Genomic DNA, 17,571 nt, shown 5'->3' with positions numbered 1-17,571 from the left:
AAATAGTCTTCTGAATAAAACGAGCTATTGTAGAAAGAAATTGAACAAATTCGAATTGAATTTAATATTTTCAACGACTATAACGTAAATTTGTCAGTAGTAAAACAGTGAATTGCATGAAATTAACGTATTAATATGCAGCTTCGATTAATTTTCTATTCTAATAGGGTCATAATTCATGTAACGACGTATGAGTGAAATTTAATTATCTCCAGTTTTTTGATTTTCTTATTGTCAACGTGCGTGAGGACTTTTTGGTATTACATAACGATTTTTATAATGATGACGATGACAATAATAATAACTAGATTTATGTAAAGAGGCCAGTGATATCATTATGCCTCTATAAACTGGATTTTCCAAAATTTTTCTTCGATATATTTACAGTTATTTTGCAGTTCTTCGATTTGATCAATTAACCAGAGCGAATCAAATTCGCACGCGTATACACATCATAATTAATTTTTCCTATACATATATTTCAACTCTATTCTATTCCATTCTATTCATCAAAAAGAACGTCATGTCACCTTCTATTCAGTTATACAAATGAATGTAATCGTTGCGTTGTTGCTTTGTGATGAAGATTGTGGTACAAATTGTCAATTTATATGTAACACTTTAATCGCCCTACGTACTCATTCAATTCGAACAGCTATTGCATTTCATTATTAAATGAACAATAGTTGAAAATATAACAGCTCAATGCGTTGATGCGGTTCATAGTCTAGAAGCATAAAAGCATTTTCAAATTCAATTTTACACTGTGTTTCATCATTTTTTTTTCCGGCCTTTATGTTAGCAAATTACTTTGTTCTGGATTTATCAGATAAATTTGTAACTTGTTAATATAGTACTAGATGTTAAATTTATCTGATTTCTTTTCTCAAACTTTCTCAATTCATCTAAAATTCGTTTCTTTTCACTTTTTTGAACAACAACCCATCATTTCCTTCTCCAAGTTACTCGAACTCGTTCATTTCACTTGTCGACGCAAGAGTACAAATTACTTGATTCAAATCAGGTTCAGTTAGATCTATTACATTTATTTAGAGCATGAAATTTGCTACCAAGATGTGAATATTATCGTTCGCCCACAAAAAATGATAACTGTTTTACTTTACTTGATAATTTTAAGTTTGCGAAACGCACTTCGCTTTATTAGTCTACTGTAAATATGAGCGATACTAATTTTAACTATAATAAGATAATCATCTTATGTGCAACGAATGAAATTTTCTAACAAAGATTGAAATAATTTTCAGGCACTGGTGAGTCGGGAAAATCTACATTCATCAAACAGATGAGAATCATTCACGGTTCTGGTTACTCGGACGAAGACAAACGAGGGTTTATCAAGCTGGTTTACCAAAATATATTCATGGCTATGCAGTCAATGATCCGAGCCATGGATCTGCTCAAGATCCAATACGCAGAATCTTCAAATATAGTAAGTAACATAGCTACTTCAAAACTCTATTCATTTAGGAACTTGAGTATGCCGTCCGTGTCGTAGGCATACGACTAAGTCTGATCAAACAAAAACACTTTACGAATGCAAATCGTTGTCATTTCATAAGTTTTCGTCAATGCAAATCAAATTGTGTGTAAATAAACGATTATTTTAGGAATTAAAATCATTCGCTAATTACTATTCGATGTTTCTTTCATTTAGGAAAAAGCAGAGCTTATACGAAGCGTAGACTTTGAAACAGTAACGACATTTGAAAGCCCATATGTAGAAGCGATAAAAGACTTATGGGCAGAGGCTGGGATTCAGGAGTGTTACGACCGTCGGCGAGAATACCAGCTTACAGATTCTGCGAAATAGTGAGTATCGCTATCAGCGCAATTCAATTACAAGTAGAAATAACTTGTATATAAATATAAGTTTTATCCATACAAGTTTTACGGAGACAGTGTATCGTTGTTTCAAAATTGAGTGTTTTTTCTTACAGGCTTAAATAGATTACCATAGCTTAAAATGTCGTTCAGCGTCTTAATATAAGAAATATACTATTTTAACAAGTAAGAAATAATTATCCGTTACGTTAAACGTCATTTTTCACTAATTTCTATACAGGTTTTTTAATGGTCTATTACCTTGGCGTTTCCTTGGTTTTTTTTTTTTTTTTATCAACCAAACAGAAGGAATACCGTAAATTCCAGACATGCCCCGGATTCCAATGTAATAGAATATTAACAATGCCCTAATAATGTTGTTTCATTTTCTTTCCTCTCTCTTTTCTTCAATACCGTGACGCACATATCTCAAAAGCTTCATACAAATGTAGTGCTAACAACGAGAGAGCGAGGGACAGAGATAGAGAGGGAGAGAAAGAGAAAGAGAGAGAGAGAGAGAGAGAGAGAGAGAGAGAGAGAGAAATGTTCAACTTGCATAGTAACAAGATAAAAAGTCATATCCACAAATAGCTGGATTCAGGTGTAAAGCAAAGCGATTATATCTTTCATCACAAATGGCGTGCTTAGTGATAGCGATATAATCTCCTTTGACTTTGGTTACCATCTGACCACAACACGAGATACTCACGAGTAAGAAGGGTGGTCAGGAAAAACCAACGTCTCTTAAAGATTACAACGGCTTAACATTATTCAAATATCATTTGCATCTTCGGACGATTTGCTTTCAATAATTTTTCCTACACGCGTACAATTGTGTAAAACAATTTCAGTAACCTTCCTTGTCTTGTAACAGCTTTACAAAAGGGATATCTTTTTTCAATTCTCTGGGATGTAGATTGCTATTATTAAAGTACGTAGTAAATATCATAAATCCGGTAATATGTTATACATGAAATAACTGTGCTTTGGCGATTTCGTTATCGTCATAATCCAAAGTATGGCATATGATGACAAATTTATCGGATCAAATTGTAAAACATTTTATTCACTGACAGCTAATGCGGCCGAGTACAGTTTACGAGATGTATCTTCACCTGACTGCGACCGCTTTGTGAAAAGAATTAATCTCAATGCTGTTACGTCAATCAAAACATGACGAATTCACTCGCCGCTTGGTTCAAAATACATCTACCAAAAGCATACCATTAATTTACACCCACGATCTTGTTTGCTGCTTATTCTTTTTACAGACAGCCCAGTTAAAAGTTGTGTAAATTATTTGAAGTCAGAAAAGTTGCATCACGGTATTTCGCACGATAGTAAGTTTCAGCCAATGCAATTGAGACGACTAATTTTAATGCCGCGCGATGCTGTTTTCTGTAGTTCGTTGAAATCGTATATCGTGTAACGAATCATCTCAAATTTATATTTTTTATTCTTCCCCCTGTTCATTGTTTTATTATAATTTACAGCATATCAAACGACATGCTCCAGAAATATTTTTCCAATTTTGTTCTTCGCAAAACTGACGATCGATGGACCTCATTTTTCAGTCTAGTATAAAATCATATGTCGAATAGACTTGCGGGTATTGAGCGTTTGATGTTACAGCTACCTCATGGAGATAGACCGGGTCGCAGCGCCCAACTACCTACCAACGGAGCAGGACATTTTGCGCGTCAGAGTACCCACAACTGGTATTATTGAATATCCGTTTGACTTGGAAGAAATCCGGTTTAGGTATGTCGGTATAACCAGTGGAGGAAGATCGTCGACAACCTGCCTGCTGCCTGATGCCTGCGTCAATTTCTATCCCCGCATTGTGTCTGCATTTATATTGATTTGATTGTTACTAATTGCTGTTGTTATCGTTATTGCTGTTGTTGTTGTTGTTGTTGTTATTGTTATTGTTATTATTATTATTATTATTATTACTCGATTTTTATTGCATACCTTGCGCGGGATCGCTGTACCACAAGCATCGTCTACGTTCGTTTTACAGTTTTTCCGGTGATAACGTCCATTGAAGAAGGTTTTTTTTCCGTGATTAGAAAGGACGTTCCTTTGTTCCGTTAGTCTGAGTTAATCATTGGATCGATTCGCCCTGACATCAATTTTTCATTCACATTTTCTTTGGCACAGTTTCACAACGGACCTTACCAATGTTATGGTAATACCCTATTGTAACGATTCTTTTTATTAGGAGAAACTGGAAGCGAGAGGAGGAGCATGCGTTGGAATTGTAATGCCGCGCCACCGAAATTAATCACGTTATGTTTCCTTTTTTTTTTTTTTTTTTTCTTCTATGTTTTTCTTTTTGTTTTTTCTTGTTGTTGTTTTATATTTGCATGGCATGCACTATCAACACTGTTGGCTTGGTTTGTTTTTCAGTTATCTTAGCGATCTCGAACGTATAGAAAAGCCTGACTACCTACCAACGGAGCAGGACATTCTCAGGGCTCGAGCTCCGACTACTGGAATAATTGAGTATCCCTTCGATTTGGACTCCATCATATTTAGGTACAATAACACCTCTATTATATTAAATACGGGGTTATTTATTCTTCAATTTCTATCCTTGAATTTTCAATGTCGATTCACCGAATCGTCAGAACACCAGGGTAAATAGAAATCATAGTTTTCATTCCTTTTCTTCTTTACATTTTGTCACGTCACATTATCTACGGTATTCTTATCTATCGGTATTCATCAAAGGTTTTCTCTCAGGATGGTCGCAAATGTTGTACTACGAGTTAATTCAATCTGCCATATTTCAATATTTCTTTAATTTGGAACAATTACTTTATTTTCACTTTTCTTTTAGGTAGATTGGTCGATAAAAGCTTATTAGTGACAATAATAATAACGTGATGGTAAAAGTTGAGTTTAAGATTTTTCATTAACATTTACAAGTTTCTTGTTACAATTATAGACATTTTTTGATATGAAAAAACCATGTTTTCCAACTAAACTTGTTTTGGTCATTTGTAGATGATCTACAATGTATCCCCGAATGGCATTTTGTCACATTCGATTTTGTGGGTATTTGTTGTACGTTATAATACACATACAATTATATATATATATACATATAAAGCATGGCGTGTTATGCATTAGTAGACCAATAGTGATTATATTTAATAAATCGGTGTTGAATTGCTTATTGATACATTCGGTTTGAGTAATATTTAAATTTCAGTGGCTTATTTATTGGTGTTGTTATTTTTTTTCAATGCTGTTTTCCATCTCAACGCAGTTTTTGCTTGATTATATCGTCATTCGTTGTTGTATTTTCACTTTTTTTTATTTGTTATCAAAGAAATAAGTGATTATATATATTCAAGCGCTTGCTTTAGTTGTATGTAATTTTCTCGGAAGTTGTGAACAGCATGCAATTTTTTCGAATAATAGATATTGTCAAAAATTTCATGTGCACACGTATTTTACTTACACGTTACCGTGTGTACATACTTACATGATAAGATTAAATTACAGCTAAAAAGAAAATTTGTTTTTTAAAAAAATTTCGTACAATATGATGAAAGTTATTGTCCCATTGCACATTGATTTTTATAACAAATTCTTCACTCTATCAGATCAAATATATGAATTTCAACGCTATGACATTGCTAATTTTACAATTTTCAATTCATGAATTATTAAAACGTATATGAGAAATTTAAAACTGCCAGTCGACATAGCAATGCTAAAACAAAGGCATGCAACACGTATGCGTTGTTTTGCCTTATATATAATTGATTAACTAACATCTTTTCTGAATACTAAGTTGAAATTGTGAACGTTTGTCTGCAGGATGGTAGACGTCGGTGGACAGAGATCCGAAAGAAGAAAATGGATTCATTGTTTCGAAAACGTCACTTCCATTATATTTTTAGTAGCTCTAAGTGAATATGATCAAATTTTATTTGAATCTGAAAACGAGGTGAGTAACTTGATTTAAGTTTAATTAAATATTTATGTACCAGTTAAGTTAGCTAAATACATGCGACTCTGCAGTATTAATTTTTCGCAAAACCAAAGAATTTGCACACTACGTATGAGTCTACGTAAATATAAATCCGGAGAAAATATTACTTATGTGAAAGATTGGTTGATTAGTAATATTGTTTTTGCAACGAGTAATCACTTATAATATTTACTTTTATTTACAGAATCGCATGGAGGAGAGCAAGGCGTTGTTCAAAACGATCATAACATATCCGTGGTTTCAACACTCCTCTGTTATTCTGTTCCTAAACAAAAAAGATCTTCTTGAAGAGAAGATTTTGTACTCTCATCTCGTCGACTACTTTCCAGAATACGAAGGTGAGCACAATTATTGATCGTCGTACGTTCCTTTCATTCGAGATGATTAGGAAAAAAGAAAAAACCTCTAGTCAACTAAATAGATCTCTTTCAGGAACAACTATAGCGTTTGCGTATCTTCATTCGCATAATAATTACGTTTCAATCGTGTTACTTCGTTTTAATTACGCGTACCGGGATAAATTTTAATTTTTCTACCTAGACCAGGTTTTGATATTCCGCAGCTACGAAGGTTTTCTGCAACTTTATTCGATAGCTCGCGTCTTTGAATAAACGAAACTATTTTTCAGTAAAAATTAGCGAGAAACACATTTAGAGATAATATTTCTGGTCATTCTTATCCTCATTCGCCAGATGAGATGAACGTTGCATAGAGAAAAAATTTTTATCACCTCCGCGGGCTCAGTTAGGCATTTAGCTGTCTAGTAAAATATAATCATTCACAAACTTGGGTGGCTTAGTCATTTAATGTTAATATGGAGAGAAATATAAAAGAAAAATTGTTTCGTCGTGTTAAAAGAATAAGTTTTGTGGGATAGGGCCTAAAATGGAACACGTACCGGCCAGGGAATTCATCTTAAAGGTGTACCTCAGTTCTAATCCAGACCCTGACCGCATGTGCTACTCTCACTTCACTGCAGCAACAGGTCTGTTTCTGAACTCTCTCTGTTAAGTGAGAGCTGGTCTGATCTTTGCAACCCTTTTGTGCTGCTAGCAATCTTGATAGTTGGTAAAAATATTTGAAGAAAAAACTCCTCTTACCTTTTACCACGATGACACCGATAATTTGTTATCGTTGTCATTTTTATCTGCAGTAATAGTAAAACCAAATACGAGTTATCGTCGAGAATCCCAATGTATTGCTTAATTTACTGTTTGAAGAGCTACTTTTCGATACGTACAATTCTCAAACTCTAAACGTTGATAAGTTTCTGCTTCGATAAATTAATCTTCCAAATTTTGATAACCAAAGTATTTTCACTGCCTGGTAACAGGTAACTTTTTAACCAGAATTGAAATACGATGGTCAAGTATTTTTCTTAATTAAAGAATCTAGTTTTGTCGGTATTTTTTCTGATATTAACAAGGCGTAAAAATCGGCCAATAATCTGTTAAGAAAAAGCAAAATAGTAACACATTGACAATGTTTAAACTCATAATTTGAATGCTTCTGAGCAGCTTACTTTTGAACATTTTTGTTTCCAAGATGCTTGGAAAAAATATTTTCAAATTTTGATAGTTCTATGAACAACGAATACAGCAATAAATATTGTGGAATCGGACATACTTTCCTGAAACTCCAGTTGTGGTATCGTAATTGAAAATTGACCCTTAGCGCAAAATCCTTAGGTGAGAGAGCAACCCTGTAATCTCATGTTGTTAGATAACAGTGTTTTAATTCTTTTTTAATCCATCATTTCAATTCTCTTATCTGGGGGATATTTGGATAACACAGAACCGCTGGCGAATTTTTTAAGTTAGGTGAAGCCGACTTGAATATACATATATATATATATTTTCGTGACACGTTAAAAAAACTTTCTTCTTCGAAACCTTATATTTTCAATACAATACATTGATATATATATAGTAGCGCTCAAAAGTATTTTGACAAAGATAGTAATTGAGTTAATTACATGCAAGAATAAACTACAAAAATCAATAATATTATTTGTTGAAAGAAATCCGACGTTCCATATAATTGTTAAAAATGAACTCTCCATTGCTCGAAAATAAAGTTAACATAAAGAAAAGTAAGAAAAACGATTCATCAAAGTAATAACGAATTTCATATTATCAAAATACCTTTTGAACGTTACTGTATATTTTATTTGGCATTGCAATTCATGTTACACAAATTTCGATGTGTACAATGTCAGGCAGCGAGGTAAAAGTCAATGATATCATGTGTACGTGAGGCTAAAGTTTTTGATTCTATACGCGACGACTATAAAAATGTCTACGAATTTTTATTTATTTCATTAACAAGGACCCAGCTGTATATAAATATTACACAAGACATTTTTAGAAGTGAATATTTATACCCTGTATCTTTTTTACCTGTGGGCAAAATTGAATCGACTTGTATAACTTGTCAAATAATATTACAAATCATAGAATGGTTTCCAACTATTGCGTAATCAAGCAAGCTACTTACAGATCAGTTGGAAGGCTTCGCTGACCTCTATAAACGTTAATTCGATAAGTTGTCCTTCCCTATTCTATTGGATTTACTTTTAACAAGTTCTTGCGCATCAAAATATGTACAATGCATAATATCAATTTGACGTATTTATCACTTACTGAAATATTGCTGTGTTCTTAGATTCTTCAATTATACTACTGTTATAAAAATTTGTATCTCTTTTTTCCCCATCGACGTAACAAGCGAAAGGAAAAAAAAAAACCGCCCTGTGCATTTGAAAATTACAATTAAATTACCAGATTATTTAATTAGTGGCTTAAACCTCTTAAGTCTTTGCTATGAAAAAAAAAAAAAAATAAGGAAACGTGATTATAGAAAGCTGCATATCCCCAGTAACTCCGACCTGTAGTAATGCCACTCCGAACGCTTCCTATTATCCACAGGCCCACAAAAGGAGGCCACATCAGCTAGAGAATTCATTCTCAGGATGTTTGTTGACCTTAATCCTGATGCGGAGAAGATTATTTATTCCCATTTCACATGCGCAACAGGTAAGTTTGCACCTGCTCCGCCAATTCCTGCTCGACCATTTATGCCGCATGCCTATGTATTGTATTCTGCCCTTTTTAATCGTGCTTTCATATTATATTATATATTTATATGTGCGTTGTCTAACTATGTTAAACTGTCTGACCAGAGAAAAAGTATTTTTAGCGATTTTTTGTTCCAATAAAAATACTTGTTTAATGCTTTATAATTTCTCACTAACATTTTTCTTTATGTGTATTGTGTTGCATGCTGCATATACGGGCCTGATAAACAGACACAGAGAACATCAAGCTTGTCTTTTGCGCCGTAAAGGATACGATAATGCAAAGTGCTCTGAAGGAGTTCAATCTTGCATAAATCGACCATCGTAATTCGGTTTTTTAATTGTTTATACTTTTGGCGTATTACGTCAAGAAAGCATACACAATGTGTAACGTAAATAATACATGCTAATTTTGGTCCATGGATTTTTATTCGTAGCAAGACACGTGCAGGTTACAAAAAATTTAAGATAGGATTATGTTTGCAGTTAAAAATATATGGAGAAGAAGAAAAACGCTACCAAAACCGATCTCCTTTTTCATATGCAAAATCTACGTTTTTTGGTATTTTCTGGTCTTCGAATTGTTTTCGTTGCCGTATAAATATCAGTTATATTATTTTAGGTGTACTGAATAGTACTCATTTCTAAAGCCAGTATTAATTTTCAACAATGTTTTATGTTCCTTTCGATAATTTGTCAAACCTTCAAAGCCACAAGCTTTGCAAATCCAATAACGTTTTATCAGATTAAAATTGCAGAATTGTCGCTTGCAAGTGTGACTATTATAAATTTCATAGTCTTTAATGAAATATTATATTAGGATATTATTATTAACCATGGATGTTAGCTCTGTTCCTTTAATAGTATGGTAAAAATTTAAAACGAGCGATGCTTTGGAATATTGTTAGAGATTATGACGAAATGAAGTACTTTCTTTATGTCAATGATTTTTTTTTTTCTGGTTTAAATTTCATTCGTAAAATACATAATCGAAGAATCAAAGCGTGATTAGGTTGATTTGAAAGAGCAAAAAATTTTCTTGTTTTGTAAGATCTCCATATTTATTAAAGTGATGGGAGATTAAAACTTTTATCGTTTTCACTATACATGTTTACGCCTGATTACGATATATCTTTTCAAATTTCAAGAAAAATTGCACAGTGCATTGCCCAGAATGATGTCTGAAATAAATGTTTAGAGTTTTAGTTTGCAACTATACATGACAGAAATTGGAAATTGAAAAAAAAAAGAACTAACGAATAAAAAACAAAAGTTATTTTTTCAAAGTGAATCGAGTACTATGCTGTTCACAAAAATATATTCAAATCATGAAAAATATGAGAATAAACATCTTAATTCTTCAAACCTTGAATATTGACAGATAATTTGACCGCATCCTCGTATTGGAAGAAATGAAAAATACATTTATAATATACAGATACATGCATACAAATATAATGAACAGCTTATTGTTCTACTAAGATTCACCTTGGTATACAGCACTTATTTTTCATATTCACATTAAAACTTCTCGAATATATACGATGCGATCAAATCATCCTCAGCAATTGCGTTTGGCCCTAAAACTGTCTTACACTAAAATTGCACGCGCATGAAATGTGTATTTCAATATTGCATGCTTCAAATAAATACATGGTAAGTTTTATTTTATGTTCCTATAGACATAAGAGTTATTCTGGTAACACTATAGATACCTCTTTATTTTTATTTGAACTGAATGTCTATACTTATGGTCCAGAATGAATTCGACGTATTGAAAAAAATAAATATAAACAAATGAGTACGTGAGAAAAATATTAATCATGTGTGTTTATCTCTGGGACTTTCAACTTCTGTGAAAATAAAAAATTAATTCTATATCTAACGTTTGATTCTTATTCACTGACAGTCCCAGCGAAAAGTCACAGAGTTAATCTCATATGTATAAAACATTGCTTATCTCGCATGCATCATACTAAATGTATAATTAAATCACAGTCATAAAGCTTGTTGCAATGCGTTGAGTGTCCGTTAGGTCTTTCCGTTCATTACGTGTATGTTATATCAATTTATTGCATGACAATTATGTTCTCGAATAAGTTGATCGCCTACGGTGATATTGTTAAGGGAAAGCTGGGCTACTTTGAGTTTACAATTTTTGGTACGTGAAATCAATGATGATTTGCATTATCAATAGTACTTTAATATAAATGCAATATGAAATAATGTAAAGTCTGTTGTCTCACTAAAAGAAAATTTTATTCAATGATAGAAAAAGACAGCAATAACAAGATTTTGAGTAGAGTACAGTTTGTCTATTTGGTTTAATTCCACCTCGTATCAAAAACAACACCCATCGTTTAAAAAAAAAAAAATTCATGCTTCAAAACTTTTGGATTTGCTCTTTACTTCAGTGTTCCAAAAGTCGAATACAATGTTTAACACATAATATGAAGAGTTCCAAATTACCCAATAACCGTTGCGACTGATGTGACTAAACCGAATAGGCAAAGTGTAATAACGTATTGCCACCAATCCAATTACAATTTGAAAGATTATTTGAAGAGTATTTTCATTTTTAACAGTTTGTCGAGTTGTTATATGATAATAGTTTTTTGCAACTGTCAATTTTGGTCCTTCTATTTTTTTTTAGGAAAAATTGGTTGAGACCAATTTTCCATTAGAATAGATTTAAATTTAAGGATTATAAACTGTTCTTTAATGTTGTTATTATTTCTCCTTATGACAGACACGGAAAACATCAGATTTGTGTTTGCGGCGGTGAAGGACACGATTCTTCAGTCCAACTTGAAAGAGTACAATCTGGTGTAAGTGAAATACCTCCGATGAACATGCTGGATAAAAGCTGCTTCTGTCGACCCCGTATCAGATCATGGAAACAAATATGGACTTTGTTGAGCGAGTGACAACAAACAAGATGGAAGAAAACAAAGTATCTACAAGAGATGAAAAAAGAAATGTCCCATGAAAACGAAAAACACGTTTGTGGTGTCATCGACGCATCGCCGCTTCGTCAGAAGTGTACCAACCTTAGGTAGAAAATTATGCATGGGGGGGATTCCAGCGACAAATAAACAAACAAACAAACAAAACAAGGACCTAAATCTGGGAACGTTGTATACGTTCTTTTCTAACTTTTTCACTGTCAAAACCCAACAAACTGATTTTAATTTCATACTCTTTGTTGAATTTGTTACCTTTTTATAGCTTAGTTTAGTTGATCAAGCCCGGCTGACTGTGACATCGCCTCATTTTTATATTAATATATAAAACTATAGGAAAAACAGTAAGGAAAGAAAAAGTAGAGAGAGGATGGAAAAAAGAAGGAAAGAAAGAAAATATGAAAAAGGTGGAAAAAAAAAATATTAAAAATATATATATATAAAAATAAATATAATTAAACACGGATATACCGCAAACGACAAGCATATGGTGGTGGCACTGCAGTTGTCTGTGCTAGTTTGTCAGAATTTTGTCCCGTAACTATTATGATAATTCGCTGAGCATCCAAAAAAATGATTAGCAATGCGAATATGTTCGCAGTAAAACGGGACAAGTTTTTACCATCACGAATATAGTCGGTGATCCAAGTGAGAGCAATTCTAGTGCCATTTATTAGTGTGGTGTTTTTATTGCAAGACCTTCGTTAGATGCAAAAAACCAAAGTGTTTTTTTTTTTGTTTTGTTTTTGTTTTCATGTCTAATCTTTTGTTTGTTTATATATTCTAATCTACGCAAGAAATGAGTAAGAGTTAGTTCTTCATGTGAATCAAATTTAATATTCGTCATAAAAATATTATAACATATGTGTGAGTGGATATGTGTATACAGACATGTATACCTGTATTCATGTACATATATATTATACGCGAAGAAAATAAAACATAGAATAGCAAAAGATACCAAAAAGAAAGAAAAGTAAGAAGAAACTTTTCCCTTTACATGGAGAGAAGAGAGAGAGAAAAAAAAATTTAATTACCATATATAACATTAAAAGTCATGAAAATATTAGAAAACGGCATCTGTTTTGATGTGAGTTTAGATAATCCGGTGGTGAAGGCGAATAGGATAAGGGGAATATTCATCCTGTCGCACAATTCCTGCCGCTCTCTCCTCCGTTGCTGGAGCTCGGATAAAGTAGGGGCCTGCCCTAAGAGGCGCACAAATTCTACATACCTACATTATAATAATAAATATAATAATATGAATAATAATAATAATATTAATATTAATGATAATGATAATATTAATATGCTCCGAGAGACATGGAACGAACGTTATAAAAATTACTAATAAAACTCGGGTTGTACCATTTGAAGCGAAAATGAAAAACGGAGTTTAAAATGGTGAGAAAAACAAAAAAAATTTCTGGCAAAAAAAAAAAAAATGAATAAATAAAAGAACAAAACAAAAAAAAACATAAACAAAACAAAAACAAAGTTACGAAAACAAACGTGGGGTCGTTAACACGTTGGCGCGGCGTTATCTGTTGCGCGGCAAGAGACATGGCACTGCTAATGATAATACGATAATACCTCTAGTCAGAGTCATGTACCTCGCTCGCATGTATCCACCTTTTACAGTCTGTGTACGTACGTATGAACTGCTCACTGCCTGCGCTCGCTAATGCTGGCCGGCGCGCTGCCCGCTGCAAGTAATCTCTGTTGGTAATAATAATTGTATCCGTCGCCGTAAAATAATGATACGTAATACGCGTATGTATAAAATAATAATTATTATCACCTCATTTTTGTGGGGGCGTGTTGTGTACAACCTTTACCCTTAGCCCAGAGAATACTAGCACGAAATATAAATTCTATACAGTGTTTTATTTTTTTTTAATTTTTTTTTTTTTTTTAATATAAGTGAATTCAATTAAATAATTCCAGTTAAATAAGTAAGGCGTTCAGTCATGTGCAGCCTGAAAGTCGTACTTTGACACTGTGTGAACATTGCATCGATATATGTGTGTGCGTGTGTGTGTGTATATATGCACACATAGTGTCCACACACACACACATATATATATGTATATATGTATATATATATATATATATATATACACGTGTATATATATACATAAATATATAATATTACTATTATAGGGGACAGTAATTATGTCATACCTACTTTTCAGTTGGACACTGGAATTTATATGAAAAATATATAAATACATTGGACAAAAAGTATAATATTAAGAGATAACAAAAAATAATATTGAATAATAATAATATTAATATTAATAATATTAATAATAATAACAATAATAATAATATTAATAATACAGCTTGGTTTTCAGTGTGCATGAAAAGGAGATGTGAGTAAGCAAGCGAATGAGTGAGTGAGTGACGAGTACAGGAGCAAGTGGGTTGGTCAATGCGAGAGTGTGTGTGATACGCAGAGTGAAGAACAAGCGATGAGGGATATGTATACACAGGTGTGCGGTTGAATGTCTGTGTGAGTTTAACAAGAGACAGAGCAAGAAACCCTCCGTCTGCTGCCTGACCCAAAGCGAGTGAATGACGCAATTTGTGGCTATAGTTCATTTGTAAATCATTTCTTGTCAAAACAAAAAAAGAAAAAAAAAAACAAAAAAAGTATACATTTTTCTGAAAGCATAATATGTTGGGTATTCTTTCTGTGTGTATAAAAAAAACTGTAAACACTCCCCAAAAAACCCAAAATGAAATCAATGTTTCTAACTTATTTATAATAAATAATATACATTAATGATAAAAAATAAAGGCAGTTTGTGACAGTAGTAGTTGGCATGTGACAATATTCATCCTGACCAATTCCTCGTGAACACATCCCTCAAGTCACATCATTCAAGTAAATCTATAAAGTGTCTAGCTTAGCAAAATAACGCAAACTATGGAAAATAATGTTTCATCCAATCTTTTGTCAGTCTATTCAAATGCAACTATAGAATCCACACGGCAATTTTTTTGCGGCTGTACCATTTTTCTCTAGTGCACGCTAGTTATCAAGTACTATTTCACCTTCCATAAAAGCCGTGAAACTCATGTTCAGATTTTACAAAATTCACTTATACTTTGAAGCAAACAAATCCTGTAATACCATTTTACATGGCATATGTAAAAAGGAATAGTTGACAAATTGCGAAATATATCAACTTAATATGCAGGCACTATCAATTAATGATTTGATTTTAATCACTTCGTTAATATGGCTAATAATTTGAAAGAGGTTTCTTTCGATGGAAGATCAGGATCAATTTGTCGTTACGATATTGTGGACCGTGGTAAGTTTGAAAAAATTATTCAATTATTGGTTTGAAATCTGAAAGAGTAGAAGGCGGAGATTTGTTTCAACTTGTTCGGAGAAGTGATGAAATTGCTGTGTTGGCGAATTTTTTTAGATAATAATTTTGCAAATGTTCCTAGTGACTGGTAATGCTTAAGTTCTGTCGTACAAGCATGTCCAAATAACTTACTCATACGTCAATGAGATATTCTTTTTGAGTTTATTAAAAAATCGGTGTCAGATAAATAATCATTTATCTAACGTGTTTGGACCTGTATTTTTTGTCCAGTGCAATCTTATCGCCATGGAGATCAAGGACTGAGTGTCCTTCGTCAATACTTTGTGAGCAGCTGTGAGCCTTAGGTATACGCCTAACGCAGCAAACAATGACAACCAGACATACATGGGTCTACCGAATGCGACCGTTGTGACGTCACTAGCTTATAACGAGCTTATGGGAAGCCATGCAGTCGCGTCGTGGAGTGAAGAAACTTGGCAAGTTTGTTTCTACCAAAGCAACGTCTGATAATGTAGGACGTTGGTTGAAGAATATAAAAACAGTTGCCTTGCTGGGCTTTGGTGTGACAACCGAAAATCATCATGCGCTTGCGCTCCCTGAGATGTTCCAATGCTAGAGTTGAGAACTTATTGCAGAACATCAGAGAGTTACCGATTTCGACATGATGCTGGCTGCATTCACCTTCCGAGTAACACAGTCTTCGCAATGGTAAGCCCAAGCCGGCGATACAAGAAATTAATAACGAGAATAAGTTTCTTTCAAAATTCGTAGCAAAACAGTGATTTAATTGAAGTATAGGTACCCGAGAGAAGAATGTATACATAGATCATAAATAATAATAGATCAGATGTAATAATGACGCAGAGACCAAAAAGTATATGTATATGCATATGCGGTCCATGTACGATATTAATATAGATGATCTATTTACGATTAATGCGTAATGCATACTGTAACTTTCATAATTTTCCAGGAGACAAATCATATTATCTACAATAATACGGCTATAATATGAAAATTGAAGAATTATTCATTTCGAAATGGGATTCTATTCGACGCGCGCTCGATGTATTCCATAACATTAGTATTCATAATTATTCCAACAACTTTTCATTTGCTCTCTCGATCTTGAATTTTCATAGAATCGAAACGCTGTTTTAGCTCGTCGCAAGTGAAGTATCTACGTTGGGTAGAGAAGCAGAATTGTTGTCGAAAAGTGTTCGTATAAAAAAAAGTTGAGAGTAACTGTAATACATCACGAATGCGCTAATTTTGATCGAGATGAAATGAATGCTCCGTATGTGAGACAGTATATATTTAACGCAGTGTCCTGATTTAAAGGCCTAAAAAGGTGACTGTAGGCGATTTTTTTTTCACAGGGAGAGAAAAAACCTCGGAAAGAACGAAGGTTCATAAAACTTCGAGTTTATTTTAACACACATTTGAAAGGTACGAGCAAAATTTTTTATCATCCAACTGTAGCAGGACGGCAGCGTTATTATTAGTTGACCCGTTAACTAAAGAATATCTTGAGTCAACGGCTGACCATCGAAGGGCCTAGCCGCTTGAGTCTGGAATCGGCAGGAAAGATAAGGTACGCATTTCTTGTCTGAAACGTGAAAACTAAAATCATCATACATCGTACATCATACATACATAGTATTAAAGTTCGAAACCAAAGTTTGGATGTTCGGATGTTCAGAAAGTCACGTCACCAAAAATTTTTCTCTCTTGATCTATATAGACGAAAATCAGTTAGCCGAATTTCTCAGTCCGGAACCGACCGCGCAGTAGAGCGGACGTATGAAAATCGCGCTCCGCAAATTTTGAGTACCGGGTTCTCTACCTCCTGGATCCTGCGCTCCGGGTTCGCTTCCTGTGCAAACTCGACTGCCAGGACAAGCGTCCCGTAGTTTCTGTGCTCCAGGTCCGCTACCTGGTGTAACTTGATTTCCAGGATAAGCGCTCCGTAGTTTCTGTGCTTCAGGTCCACTACCTGATGAAACTTGATTTCCAGGACAAGCGCTCCGTAGTTTCGGCGCTCCAGGTCCGCTACCTGGTGAAACTCCACTTCCACGACAAGCGCCCCGTAGTTTCTACGCTCCAGGTCCGCTTCCTGGTGAAACTCGACTCCAGGAACAAGCGCTCCGTAATTTCTGCATTCAAGCTGCACTACCTGGTGAAACTTGATTTCCAGGACAAGCGCTCCGTAGTTTCGGCGCTCCAGGTCCACTACCTGGTGAAACTTGACTTCCGGGACAACCGCTCATTTATTAATATTCGGAGTACAACCCGAGGTGGTTAGCGGTGGTCGTTGGAGGTGGTTGGCGGTGTTTG

At 33.9% G+C, this 17,571-nt stretch overlaps 1 protein-coding gene and 2 long non-coding RNA genes across 8 annotated transcripts in view; 2 read left to right on the top strand and 1 right to left on the bottom strand.

The window, feature by feature from the left end:
- Window positions 1-13,387, top strand: part of LOC124303450 (guanine nucleotide-binding protein G(q) subunit alpha) — a 30,626-nt gene extending 17,239 nt beyond the window's left edge. Inside the window, exons 2-9 of one of the 6 annotated variants that reach the window (XM_046760659.1) lie at window positions 1,266-1,450; window positions 1,676-1,830; window positions 3,475-3,603; window positions 4,255-4,383; window positions 5,677-5,806; window positions 6,036-6,189; window positions 8,779-8,886; window positions 11,677-13,387. In XM_046760659.1, coding sequence (XP_046616615.1) covers window positions 1,266-1,450; window positions 1,676-1,830; window positions 3,475-3,603; window positions 4,255-4,383; window positions 5,677-5,806; window positions 6,036-6,189; window positions 8,779-8,886; window positions 11,677-11,759 — 1,073 coding nt within the window. In that variant the 3' untranslated portion in view covers window positions 11,760-13,387. Of the gene's footprint in view, window positions 1-1,265; window positions 1,451-1,675; window positions 1,831-3,474; window positions 3,604-4,254; window positions 4,384-5,676; window positions 5,807-6,035; window positions 6,190-6,728; window positions 6,837-8,778; window positions 8,887-9,158; window positions 10,409-11,676 lie in introns of those variants that run through there. The other 5 variants (XM_046760660.1, XM_046760658.1, XM_046760656.1 and 2 more) reach the window with 5 other exon arrangements.
- Window positions 13,388-16,484: 3,097 nt separating this feature from the next.
- LOC124301877 (uncharacterized) lies at window positions 16,485-17,444 on the top strand. The gene is made up of 3 exons (XR_006907574.1): window positions 16,485-16,683; window positions 16,979-17,101; window positions 17,282-17,444. It is a non-coding gene; the product is annotated as an uncharacterized LOC124301877 (long non-coding RNA).
- LOC124301876 (uncharacterized) lies at window positions 17,063-17,477 on the bottom strand. Its single transcript, XR_006907573.1, has 3 exons — window positions 17,408-17,477; window positions 17,291-17,346; window positions 17,063-17,110 (listed from the first exon to the last, which is right to left on the bottom strand). It is a non-coding gene; the product is annotated as an uncharacterized LOC124301876 (long non-coding RNA).
- Window positions 17,478-17,571: the final 94 nt, after the last annotated feature.

Source organism: Neodiprion virginianus, chromosome 4 (assembly GCF_021901495.1).
Source record: "Neodiprion virginianus isolate iyNeoVirg1 chromosome 4, iyNeoVirg1.1, whole genome shotgun sequence".
Lineage (NCBI taxonomy): Eukaryota > Metazoa > Arthropoda > Insecta > Hymenoptera > Diprionidae > Neodiprion > Neodiprion virginianus.
Note: the sequence above shows the minus strand (reverse complement) of the source record. Positions and strands in the feature narration are given on the sequence as shown.